This window comes from Nelusetta ayraudi, unplaced genomic scaffold (assembly GCF_046127955.1).
Source record: "Nelusetta ayraudi isolate G7.1 ecotype Tasmania unplaced genomic scaffold, CSIRO-AGI_Nayr_v1 ptg000109l, whole genome shotgun sequence".
In the NCBI taxonomy this organism is placed as follows: Eukaryota; Metazoa; Chordata; class Actinopteri; order Tetraodontiformes; family Monacanthidae; genus Nelusetta; species Nelusetta ayraudi.
In genome coordinates, this window is record NW_027466159.1 from 492,501 (window position 1) to 506,253 (window position 13,753).

Consider the following 13,753-nt stretch of genomic DNA (forward strand, 5'->3'; position numbering starts at 1 on the left):
GAGGAAAAATAGTATTTGCTGAAGCTTTTCAGATGTGTTTGTGTGTGTGTAGCTGTATATACATGCATATATACATATCTATATAAATAGATATGTATATATCCATAAATATGTGTACATAGATATGTATGTATATGTATATATACATAAATATAAATATATTATATTATATTATTATACTGTTTTGTGAATTTTTTTGTGGCGGCTAACATATTCTGTGGCGACCTTAGAAGATAGAAACAAATACCTTCTTCTTCTTCTTCTTCTGCCACATTATTACAAATACCATCAATGGGAAAGAAAATCTGTCCAGAAAAAGAAATCTACTGACTCGTCTCCTGGCGACTGACTGACTCAAACGAGTCGCTCTTTGCGTTTCCGCTCTGGTTCGGCGGGTCGAGTTTTTATTTTTTTATTTTTTTTATTTATTTATTTTTTCCAGTCGGTCGAAGTTCACAGGTGTGTTTCTAAAAGACAGCAGCCCCGGCACCCCTCCCCCTCCTCCTCACCCCCTCCGTCCCCCACATCGTCTGCGTTGCGTTATTTGTAGCCGTCGTGCGTCGTACAGAAACCAGGCTGTGTTTCCTCCCAGACAGGAGGGCGACTGTCCCATGGAAAATTATATTTGAAAAAAACCCCCAAAAAAACAAAATACAAAACCCTCTCGCGTCCTTGACGGTGCACCCCCTCCTGTCAGGGTCCGGCTGAAGTGACGGCGGGGGCGCCACCTCCAGGTCGGCCGCAATGATTCCGTAAATGAGCCGAGCGGCTTCCTGACGGTTAGCGACGGCGTTAGCTTCGCGCCGCGTGAAATATTCGGCCTTACAAGTGGCGGCACTTGAACTGCGTTTGTGTGTGCGTTTCGAAACGCACACACATGCACACACACACACACACACACACACACACACACCTACACGTGTCTTTGTCTCTGTTTCTCTCCACCTCCATTTTCATTTAATGGTGGGGGGGTGTTGTGGCGGTGAGGAAGGGGGGAGGAAAGCAGGAAGAATGGGGGAGGGATGGATGGAGGGAGGTGGTGGAGGGGAGGGGAGAGGGGGGAGGGTCAGGTTGAAAACGGCAATATGTATTTAAGTTTCTCCGTATGTGGTTGCCAGGCAACAGGCGGCCGGCCGGCCGTATTTACACTTAATAAAAAGTGACATTAGCCTGGTGTATTAGCGCTAAAGTGCTAATTAGCTTTAAGAGCTGGCGAAGAAAGGCAAGGTTATCCGCCTGTGTGTGTGTGTGTGTGTGCGTGTGTGTGTGTGCGTGCGTGTCATCAAGCTTTGCCGACTAATAAGCATCTCCATGTGCTACCTTTCTGTCTTTCTTTCTATATGTGTGTGTGTGTGTGTGTGTGTGTGCGTGTGTGTGTGCGTGTGTGAGTTCATTGTTTGCCTCCGCAGATACTCTGGTGTGTTTCTGCCCATTTGTGCGTCTCCAAAAAGGGCCCTTTTGTGCGGCCGCTCTGGTCTGTTTTGGTCCTGCGCTCTCACCTCATTGTCTACACTTGGGTGTGCACGCGTGTGTGGGTGCGTGCGTCCTTTGTATAGACGCACGACTGTTTGTGCGCGGAAATGATTATTTTTTTGTCCTTGTGGTCACTTATTTGTGCTAAGTATCAGATTTTTTCTTTTCACACTTTAATCGCCCGTTTGTTCACTTTGTCGTCTTTGTCGCGTTTCCGCGCTCGTTAGATGTGGCGGCTGTGCGTCAGAAAATATGTCCTACAGGGACAAAAAACAAAAACAAACAACAACCTTTTTTTGCTTTGCATCTTTTGCCCCCCCCCCCCCCCCCCCCCCCCCCCGCCGACAGTTCAGAACAAAAACGACCCGTCTGTAATGTTTTCACGCCACGAAGCCGCAACATCACACGGAAAAGAATCTAAGGACGAAATCAAAGCCGCTGCGTTTTTATATCGGCTGAAAGTGTTTATGCTTCTTTTTTTCTCTCTCTCTCTCTCACTCTCTCTCTTCCAACCCCTCTTTCTCTCTCTCCGCTGTCACTCTGTCGGCTCTGATGGTAAACATGTCGGCGTGCTGGGAGGTTCGACTCACATTGTCTCCTCTTTTCATTCGCAGGCTTTGAAAGTATCTTGGAAGGTTTGTTTGGGCCGGGACTAGTCAGAGACATCACCCTGTTCCAAGGTAGACACACACACACACACACACACACACACTCGTATCATTACATGTACATCAGCCACCTGATTTCACTCTCAATGTTCTAATGTGTGAAGACTTGAATTTCCTCGGTACTGGCTGTTTGCTGGACACAAACCACTTTTGTAATTTTTTTTTTTACTGTTTCCTATGTTTTTTTTTGTTGCCCTGCTGCAATTTTATTCATATTCATTTTTTTTCCTCCAACCCATTTATTCCTGGTGAGGAGCGTATGACGTTCCAAGAACGACATGCTCCCTTTTCCATTAATCGATGGCAGAGGCTTTTATTTCCCAGCATGCAGCTCAGAAAACATAACAGCATGACTAATAATTCATGGTGCGTGCGTCCGTCCGTCCTTCCATGTTTATTTCATGGCAGAACTTGACAGACGTCACCAGACGGATCGGACGCTCAGCATCCTGAAAAACACACTTGGGACGGTTTGAGCGGGGTGGGCGGAGTCAGCTGATGACATCACAATTGCAACAACAACAACAACAACAACAACAACAACAACATTGTGGGAAAAGCTGGATTATCTCCTGTCAGGAGGACTAATGCCATTTAGAAAAGGAGGAAACAGCCATAACAACACCTGTAAGGTGATTGGATGAATCAACAAATCAACTGTCAGTCCCAATTTAAAAATAGGCCAATCAGATCTCTCCACTGCCAAGAGGACCAATGAGACGCAGCAGCAGCAGAGGACAAACCCTCAGACCTTTGCTCTTCTTCTACTGAGGAAATGTTGTCTGACTGTGATCGGACCGACCAATCACACAGCAGCTTCCTGCTCCTGCCAACAACGGAAGCCAGGCAGTAGCCCCGCCCCTTCCTCCTCGGAATGTTTTTTTTTGTATTTCATTAATTTTTTTTACAAAAGCACAAAAGTTATATTTTCCATTTTACTGCTGATTTCAATTTGTTGTCTTCCCGTCCTTTATTCTGATCCACCTTCATCAAGTGGAGCCACTTTAGCATCTTTGGCACTAATGACGCTAAATTTCCACTCAGACGTCAACAGAAAAAAAAAAAACAGCGGAATTTGGCACCAAACGATGATTCCATATAAAGGACTGTACAATGCAATACAAAGGATACGTGAACCCAAATTTGAGTGGAAACGGCAAAAAAATAAATAATAATTTGGAAAACACAAAAACAGCTGCAGCTGTATTACAACATATTAGTACTACACACACTGCAACATATTGACTGAGCTGCATGATGAAGAATATGAAACTGTGTGCGTGCGTGCGTGCATGCGAGCATGTGTTCTACCATCCTTTAAACCTTTATTTTTTTCATCTTGATGCTCCTTCATTATGACCATCACTCCCCCAGCACTGTGCAGCGTTCAGGACGAGCGCTCATGTTCACGAGGCTGTAAAATTTATCCAACGTGACAAAAGACGAAGATCCAAAAGCCCTGGATCTCTCTCTCGCCCTCTCTCTCTCTCGCTCTCTCTCCTCCTATAGCATGTAGAAACGAGGTCACCGTGGTGTCCTGGAGTCATGTGACCCCCCCCCACGCCCCCTCCCTCCTCCCCTCTACCCTCCGACTTAAGGCATTTTTAGAATATTTCTGGCTCGTCTGTGTCATTTTCACTCATGCATTACACTCCGACATGCACACTCACACACAGACTGGTTTGTGTGTGCGTGTGCGTGTGTGTGCGTTGCTGCAGACAGAAAAAACACCCAGCGACAGATTTCATCAACACACAATAACCAGAGATTTAGTTTACGTTTAGATTTTGTTTTATTTCCTTTTTTGATGAAAACTTCCTAGTTTTTTTTCCCTCCGAACGATTACGATTGTCCTTCCACTCCGCCGTGTTCCCAGAATTCCCTTGGGCATTCTCAGCGGCCGGCCAGTCAGTCCTCATCTGGAGTCATGTGACCTTGCGGCGGTTACACAACGGCTGCAACTCTGTTGGACTGTTGACACGTCTTTTGCTGTTTTGTTTTTTTTGTTTCGTTCAAGAATCTTTTGTCTAATTCTTTTTTTTGTGTGTGTCTGTGTTGTGGTTTTTCGGAGGGTTTTGCTCGACAAACATCCTGTCGTCAGGCAGAGTCAGCGTGGGCAGTGAGCCGCTGACAGACGTGTGGGAACGTGTGAGTTCCCGCCCAGGTGGGGAAGGGGGCGGGGCTCAAATGTGGCTCAAATGTGGCTGTTTTTGGGGGGACGACACCGCTGCTGTTGCTGCGTCTTTGTGTGTCTGTGTTGACTTTGGGACGGTGAACCAGTTTGTGACGTCCTGAGACTTTTAGCGGTCGGGCCACTTTTGTCTGACACCTGAACTTCTCTTCCGTCACACTGGCTCTGTTTTTTTCCACCTGATGCCTCCATTAAAACAAAAATCACGACTCTTCCACCGATGCCAAATTACGATAAATCCAAGAAAATGAATATGAAGAAAGTAAATGATGAGGTGCAGCTGTTTCCGTACTTTCCAAATAAACATTTTTGTTGTTTCCACTCAAAGAAAAGCTTTCGTCGAAGGCCTGGTATCAAATTTGTGATACATTTGTAGCAGCGACTGGAATACTCCGATCCTGCCGAACTGATATATCCAAGAAAGTCAATCTCAGTGTATGCCAGCCAATAATCACTTGCTATCAAGATCTAAAGTGGCTGCTGCTCTCCCACTATAGAGGCCAGAACTAAAGTCTTTGGTTAACGTCTGATTGAAAATTAGCGCCATTAGCGCCAAAGACGCTAAAGGGGCTCCACTTCATGAAGGTGGATCAAAATAAAGGACGGGAAGACACCTAAATGGATTTGGGTGAAAATCCGTCCTGGAACTGTTATCGACACCAAGGCATCAAAATTGGCCTCGTATCAAACAAATTTAGGTCCTGTCCACACGGGAACGTTTTTTGGTGGAAACGGTAAAGTATTTAACCGTTACGGCGTTTCGTCCACACGGCAACGGCGTTTTGGGTCCCCCGAAACACTATTTTTTGACAACGGGTCCCAGAGTGGGAAAATCTGACAACGCCGTTTCGCCGTTTTCACATCGTTGCCGTGTGGACGGTGAAAACGGCTTTTCCTTGTAAAACTATGACGTCATCGCACCCTCACTGTCATGTGACCGGAAAAAACACGGCATGCAGCGGCACAAACAACAACGATAGCGGCCAGCGGAGTTGTCTTTCGGAGTTGCGCTTCAAGATTTGTTGGCAATATTACTGCAAAACCTCACGAAACCTCAGACTCACTTTTTTTTCCGCGACTCGGCGTTTTTGTTTTCTGTGTGTTTAGTGCGTGGCGGAAATGCCCTCTTTTCTAAATCGTGGGTCCGGTGGCTGTGTCAGCGTCTGTTAACAGCGTCTGTTAACAGCGTCTGTTAACAGCGCCACGTTTCGGTGTGGCATACGCATTACATCGTTTTCACCCACCGTCCCGTTTCCATCTGTCAGCGTGTGGACGCCACTTTTTTCCACCCCGGGAAAAGAAAAAAAAACGTCAACGTTCCCGTGTGGACAGGGCCTTAGAATGGTCCTCAGCCGTAGCTTCCTGTGTCCTGTGAAGTTTCATTAGTGATCCACACCGTGCATGTGTCAACAAGCTACGCCCACCACCACCGCCGAGTTCTCTCTCTCTCTCTCTCTTTCCAACACACTCTTTCATTCCCCCTCCCTACACACATACACACAAACACACACACACACACACACACTCAGGTATCTTTATAAATACCTCCGTCTGGTCTCCAGCCAGTGGAGGCTCCATGGTAACCACCGCTGGGCTGCAGTCAGCTGCTCGCTGCTTTTTCTGCTACTCTGCACACGTCGGCGCCCCTTTGGCGTCTCGGAAAAAAAGAGACGCTGATGCGAGATGTCAACCGACGACCGACGTCGGCCGGCTCCCGCTGAATCAGCTGCGAGCGCCGCGTTGGTTATCGGCAGGAGCCTGATGGCGCGAAGATTTCGCGTCCCTCGTTTCACCCTGATGTGAAGTTTTGCCAAACTGTTTTTTCTGATTCACTGGGTTTTGAATTGTGAGTAAAGACTCACCTGGACCCGGCAGAGGAGAGGAGTGATTGAACAAACCTGTCGACCAATCACAGCGGCTCGGTGGCTTCAGCAACACAACCGAGAGTTGTTTTTTAAAACAAATGAAAAAATATATAAATACATATAATATAAAATAATATAATATAATAAACTGGTTAAAAAAATGACTCCAAGTTACAAACATTTTAACGAGAGTTGTAGTTCCTCAGGTATTGAGTGAAAATGCTTCATTTGAAGAATTTGGTTGTAAAAAAATTCTGATTTTCATGTAATTTCCAGCAATCCTCCAAAAAATACATTTCCCTTAAATGTTGTTTTTCAGTGACCCGATTTATTTCCATTTGAATTTGTGCTCATTTTAAGTCAACAAAATTTAGGAAAAATATGATTTTTCTTTTTCCTGAATTTTTTGTGCAATTGGTCACCGGCAGACAATTTCACAGTCAGATATTTTCATCCTTTCACCGTCTGCAGCAGCAGATTCCGAGGATTTCCTTCCTTCACTCCAACTCCGAGCAGAGTCAGATGCTGTTCGAATGTCGAGGCTCCACCCACTCAGCCAGCTGGTCGTGAGAGGCGGCAGAGAAAGAGAGAGAGGTGGAGAGAGGGAGACGTCTCTAAACGTCCTCGATCTGCCCGAGTGTGTCGAGCAGCAGAAGGCCGTTCGGCGGCTAATTAGTTTGTCTTCACAAATACAGCTTTAGGGCATGAATCCTTGAACGCAAACACATACACACACACACACAGGTATTCAAGCAGTGCTTCAGAATGAGGTATTGAATAGCGAGTTGCGCTCGTCTGTCAATCACTTACTCTTGAGTTTTTGTGTGTGTGTGTGTGTGTGTGTGTGTGTGTGTGTGTGTGTGTGTGTGTGTGTGTGTGTGTGTATGTGTGTATGTGTGTATGTGTGTGTGTGTGTGTTTGTGTTTGTGTTGCACTCGACATGAACTATGATTTAATCATCGATGGCAATTAAAAATGAATGTTATTGGCTGTTGAGTTGCGTCTCTGGGACTTGGCGCTCGGGACTCGACACGTCTCTGAATGTGAAACATAACAGCAGCAGCAGCAGAGTTGAGTCACTCGGAAACTGACGTGGAACAACAACAACAACAAAAAATAAAACCAACGGCAACAAGGAAACAAAACCAAAAGGGAGAAAAGTCGTAGGCGGTTCGTTCACCGAGTCGTGACCATGAAAGTGAAACCGCAACACAAGCTGTGGTTCTCCACCACACCTCCGTGTTCATGCTGAGCGGGGACCTTCCAGGTAACTCAAAGAACCGCCAATCGGACCTGCAGCCAGTGGGAGTTGAGCAGAGTCAGCATCAAGCTACTGACGGTAGCGCTTATTGACATGAGAGACCAGAAATGCAACCAGTTGCTGCAGGGATGCAGAGCAGAGCTGCTGTGATTGGTCGTCTGGTCAGCCAGTCAGGGAGCTTTGCCACTGCACACTAGTGGAAGTACTACCACCACCACTACTACTACTACTACTACTACTACTACTACTACTTCTCGGTTTCTGTCCTTCCTACACCCACGGGGGCCGCGCGGGTGGAGAAAGTCCCTCAACGTCACACGTTACGGGAACATATCAGTATTTACGAGAATCACTTTTTATTTTTTTTTCATCTTCAATGCCTTTTTCCCGACCTCTGGTTTGAACCGTCAGCTGACCGACCTGGTGTATAAATATCTTCTGGTTCGGTCGTCTCCATCTTCCCCCATCTTTGTGCGCCGCCAGGCAACGTCTAGCTACCTCGCCGGCGAGCTAGCTACAGCCACGATCCGCAGACGTGCGATCCAGTCCGGGTCTGTCACTTAGGACATGGTCGACCGGTTTTAACCGGTTTTTCTCTCCGTCTCTTCCAGACTGCGAGCCTGAGGAGGTGTCCGACTGGTCGTTTGACGATAACTGTCTCTTCTGCTGCCTGAGACGCGAAAAAGTCAAGGTAGGTGCCGTCACCAGGGGGCGTAATATACATATATATATATATATATATATATATATATATATATATACATATATATATATGTATATATATATATACATATATATATATATATATATATATATACATATATATATATATATATATGTATATACATATATATATATATATATATATATATATATACATATATATATATATATATATATATATATATACGTATTTATATATATATATACACATTTATACATTTATATGTATATATATATATATAGATGCACATATATATATATGTATAAATATATATATATACATATATATATATATATATATATATATATATATGCACATATATATATATATATATATATATATATATATATATATATATATATATATATATATATATATACACAATATAACATCAATTTGTTTGGATGAGATGAAGATATGGCGTTTGCCAATATAGCAAATTCGATGCAGGAGTCAATTAACAATAAAATACATTTATACCAACTCACAAAAAAACATAAATATTTAACTGTTTTATTTCTGATCTTTTTCCCGGTTTTGGGTATTTAAAATGAAAATGAATTGAAAATGTGCTCTCTTTTGAAGTTTTTGTCTTTTAAATGTTTTTAAAGCTGATGTTAAAGTATTAAAGTATTAAAGGTCAAAGGTTGTATTAGGGAGTCAGTGAGTCTCACCGGTTCAGTCTAATATCTGGTGTTGATTTTGAGGAGCCATCGTTTGGAGGAGTAACTGTGAAACGGGAGAAGAAGAGGAGAAGTGATGTCTTTTTTCGTGTCGGCTGTATTAATAATTCAGCACTGGTCCGTGCTAGTCAGGTCACATGACACTGAAGCTAACCGTTTAGCCCAAGGTTAATGTTGTGGAAGCTGAACATAGTTGGCAGTCAATGGCAGGGTCGGCGGTGTGTTTTTCATATTTTTTTGTGGGGGGGAAAAAGTCCTGGGGAATATTTTCAGGAGAATCTGTTGTTAACGCTGAAAAAGAAAAAAAAAAGCAACAGCCGGTGAACTCCTTTTTTTTTTTTTTTTTTCTTAGATAAAGACAAACGCTGAACAAACGAGTGAATCATCAATGATTATGTTCCCTCAATAGACGCAGCGCTGCAGCGACGGAGCGCCGCCAGACCTTGGAATAGATAAAATTCACCAGCAGTGATACAGTCGATAACGAGACGAGATGTTTCACTGGAACGTCGACTCTGAGTTTCCGTCTGAATGTTCGAACCGAAAAAAAAATCAAACACAAAATCTGTCAGCACCGCATCCGCCTTGTTATTCAACATGTTCATCTTCAGAGGCGTTCAGCCACATCTGAAGTTTTTTTTTTTTTTTTTTTTTGTAGTCGGACAACACTTTTGATTTTTTTTTTTTTCATTTAATTTGGCTCCTCCTCTTTGTCTGCGGCCACTCACATTGTCGCCTTGTTATTTGTGTTGCTCAAGCATCGCGGTCGTGACCCCAATTTAGCTTATGAATGAAGCCCGGCATAATGATTTGGAAGGTGTGTGTGTGTGTGTGTGTGTGTGTGTGTGTGTGTGTGTGTGTGTGTGTGTGTGTGAGAAAGAGAGAGAGAGAGAGAGAGAGAGAGAGAGAGAGAAAGAGAGAAAAGGGGGAGGAGGACGGGTGTAAATTAGCGACTCTGCTGCCTCCTCCCACAGTTTCTGATTGGCCAAAATGTGATCAGAGCAGAATAATAATGAGTTTACCGGTCGGGGCGCTGGCCGAACACACACACACACACACACACACACATACACAAAAAACAGTTGCGTACCTCCCTCTTTCCGCACAAAGCCTCTGGGCGTGATGCAGGCCGAGCTCCACTCCAAAGAGAACCGAGGTTCCGGCCGCCGTTTGATACCAGATGTAGAAACCGCCTGCCTGTCGTGTTTGTCTGAGCAGGTTCATGTGCAGGCCTGCAGATATAGACACAGATTGTGTAATTAGAAAAGGGGAGAACGGAGAAGAAGAGCAGATCAGGCAGGAGCGCCGGCTTGTTTGGTTAGCGGTTTTATTTCCTCGCTCCACTTGCAGTCTCCCTGGTTGAATTCCGCCATTGAATTGACACAAGTAATAATAAATCTGCCAGCCGTCATGAAGACATTCAGAGTCCTTCCTGCTTGTCATTATGTCCAGACAAGACGAAGGAAAAGAAAAGAGAAAATTAGCGTAAATGACATAAATAACACCAGCGGAGGTGCAGCCCCTCCCTGCCCTGCGCTGCGCTCTGCTGTCTTCTGTTCCGTTCTGAAGACGGATGGAATCACTCGATAGAGAATCTCACCCTGTCTTCTAAGCGACCTCGGCCTCGATGCAGCTGCCGGTGACATTTTCCACATAACTACCATGTTCAGAGCTTCACCTTGGCAAAGAATTCCACCCACGAGATGCTGACAGCAGCCGCGGTGCGTAGACACAATAGACACAACGTCTCCTACGGCAGGTTGCAGGAGGCTGAGACTCACACGACCGTGTTTGTATGAAGTCGCTGCTTTGGCTCAAACATAAAAACGCTGCGGAAACGTCTCCGTTTTGCAATCAAGCCAACTGCAGAGACTCTGGACGACTGATGTTTTATCTCGATGTGATTCTGTGCCCTCAACGCCAGACTCGTTATGTGGATTTGCAAAAAAAAAAAAAAAAATCCTCCAAATCCTCCATCAGGGTGAGACGTAAATGGTTGAAGTTTCAATTCGGGGTGAACTATCCCTTTAAGCTGACCTCAGAGGTCAGCCATCTGCCTTCTTAACAACAAAAAAAACATCCTGGTCACCCTTCCCCCCTCTTGCACAACCTCAATCTGTCTCTCTCTGCTAACGCTAACGGAGCCATGCTAACAAAAGCGCTGCGCCGCAGCCCTCCGCAGTTTCCGCGTGCACATAACATACAACGAGGTGTGCGCACCGGCAAAAGTTCCCTCATTTCAAAAACTGGTAATTAAAGATAAGACATGAACTGTACAAGGAAAAAAAAAAAAGAAACACTCGGAATCAATCAGAAACAGCAAAATCAATTAAACAGCGGCGGGCGGGGATTACGGGAGATCTTTTCAGCCGTGTTGTCCGACTGGTCAATAATTACGTTAGCCGGCTTATTGTGCGCAAATTACTATATGACAAATAATAACAAGACAATTTTTTTTTTCTCTCGGCGGCCATAATTGTATTTTCCCTCTCGCTGGGCACAGCTGTCATCTTTTATTCATCGGTTTGGGCTTGAAAGCTCCCTCCTCCGTCGTTATTAGCCCCACCGCCCGTTTGTGAGATGCCAGAGGAGCTTCGCTGGGTGGGAGCCATTGATTCATTGATCTGAAGCCACGCAAACTGCGGTGGGGGAGGGAGCGGGGGGGGGTTCAAAGAAGAGCGGGGACAGAATAATAAAGGCCTTAAAAAAAGCCATTCATCTGCGTCCGGTTCTTTTTTTTTTTATCAAATCCTCGCACAAAGAAAATCGCTGTGGGACTCCGAGGACTCGCCGCTAACAGCGACTTCGATCTCTCTTCGGCTTCAGACACTTCAAAATTTGCCTTTTTTTTGTATACATTAGTGTTTTTGTTGGTCCTCAGCCATCCTGCCAACGCTCCTCTCAGTTCTTCTCTCCGTTTAATAACCACATCAGTCATTTTTCTCTCCCCTGTGAAGAAGTGTCGCCAGGGTGGTGTGGTATCAGGGAAGATACCCCCGTTCGTTTGGTGGTCGTACTGTACTGGCAGCTGTACTGCTTCCACTTCTACCACTAACTTACTATAATAAGCTCTTTTAATGAGGGGCCACAAAGTTTCTTTATGATTCAAAACACGGAATACAAACAGAGTAAAACTAGAAAGATCAAGATCAAAGGGAAAAAAAACAGACAAAGACATTTGGAGAAGAGAGATTTAAAAGCGAGTCAAGGCCAAATTGGTGGCTTTCAGGCCTGCAACAACAGAATACGGTGTGCTGACCGGCCCCCTAAAATCATTCAGGGAGGAGATTTTCGAGATGGATCAGTGAGAATTCACGTTTGATACCGAAAGGTTCTGCTAAGCTGAAATTGTTGACGGAGGATCAGATGATTCGTGGTCCATTGAGGAGAATCTTGATGTGAAGTCCTCGAGACAGACCTTTGCTCACCCAACTGTGTGTATGTGTTTGTGTTTGTGTGTGTCTGTGTGTGATTAGGATCACGTTGTGGAGAACGGTGGCAACAGCCAGGTGCTGTCGGAGTGTGAAGACCTCAAACAGGAGCAGTCTCGGATCAGTCGGCTGGAGAGACAGGCCCAAGACTTCCTCAATGCTGTGTTCCACAGAAAAGGTGAGGAGTGCGAGAGTAGGAGTATGTACACACACACACACACACACACACACACACACACACACACACACAAAGTAGAAGAGAGCAATTTGGCAATGTCACAGAGTTGTATTCATGTTGTAAAATCCAAATGAAAACTGACAAGGAAAATTGTTGCATACTGCAGTCATGTATCCATCCGGCTTGATCCCAAAAAGCATGTGGAAACCAGACAGTCAGTTCATATTTCACCTTTCAGTTGTAAAACTGTGCAGGCTCTATTCATGTGACCAATTTCAGGGCAAGTCGATTCATTAGCAGATAATTCTAAAAATTTGTAGGGTCCGTATGAAAGAGGGTCAAGAAATGATCCCTGGGGTACGCCGCACAGAACTTGCGTTTCAGAGTTGTACAACTGGAGCAAAGACACTTGTACCCTGCAGGTAGATCCAAAAGCCAGATCAGATCTGTGCCACATAGGCCGACCCACTTACACGACCTGCAACTGTGCCACAGTGCACTTGAGAAGGTGACTGTGTGAGGGTGTAAAGTTATTGAACTTCACAATGTTTAAGATTCATATTTTTCAAACACTGAATACCCCGGCACCAACCCTCATTACAATAATAATCCCTCTGTAGATGAATGAACAAAAAATATTTTTACATCGGGGATCGTTGTGGTGGTGTGGGTCCGACCTGTCCATCGCAGTACAGCTCAACTCACTCAACAATTTAAGCCGCAACTGAAAATATTGATTTCCAAATCCTGTGAACACAATAGTGACTGGAGACGTGAAGATACGTGCAAAAGAAATAAAGCAAAATACTTGTAAACTTAAAGCGGAGAACATTTCTACTCGGAGGATCATAAAAAAAAAATACAGTTGCGTAGGGGGCGGGACGGAGGGTTTGTCGAGCCCCGGAAGCTTCTTTCATTCTGCTCCCTTGATCTAAATACTCCAACCTTTGGCCCAGTTCTCAGATCTGGCTCCATCCAAACCCCTAGCGCTCGCTAAGCAGCCGCAGTTGCTTCCAAACAGGGAGTGGATCATGTTCTATCTATCCCGAGGCACGGCTGCTATCTTGTCTCGAATTTTTCCGGAAGGTAGAAAGAGAGAGAGAGGAAGTATAAGTCTTTCCAATCAATGGCTGGCTCCAATCAATCTGGCTTCCTCACGCAGGCGGAGCCGCCTGTGGAGCTGCCATTTATAAACGGGGTAGAAAGGAAGAGGAGTGAAGGCGTAATGCGCCTGATGAGACCCACGCACGCTCACACAGCCGCTAGCATAGCACGGCAA

The 13,753-nt window shown here is 45.0% G+C and overlaps 1 protein-coding gene across 1 annotated transcript in view; it reads left to right on the forward strand.

The window, feature by feature from the left end:
• The window catches only part of lcor (ligand dependent nuclear receptor corepressor), a 59,238-nt gene that overhangs the window by 29,845 nt on the left and 15,640 nt on the right, over window positions 1–13,753 (forward strand). Inside the window, exons 2-4 of the mRNA XM_076048755.1 lie at window positions 2,088–2,153; window positions 8,070–8,149; window positions 12,342–12,474. Coding sequence (XP_075904870.1) covers window positions 2,088–2,153; window positions 8,070–8,149; window positions 12,342–12,474 — 279 coding nt within the window. The remainder of the gene's footprint in view (window positions 1–2,087; window positions 2,154–8,069; window positions 8,150–12,341; window positions 12,475–13,753) is intronic.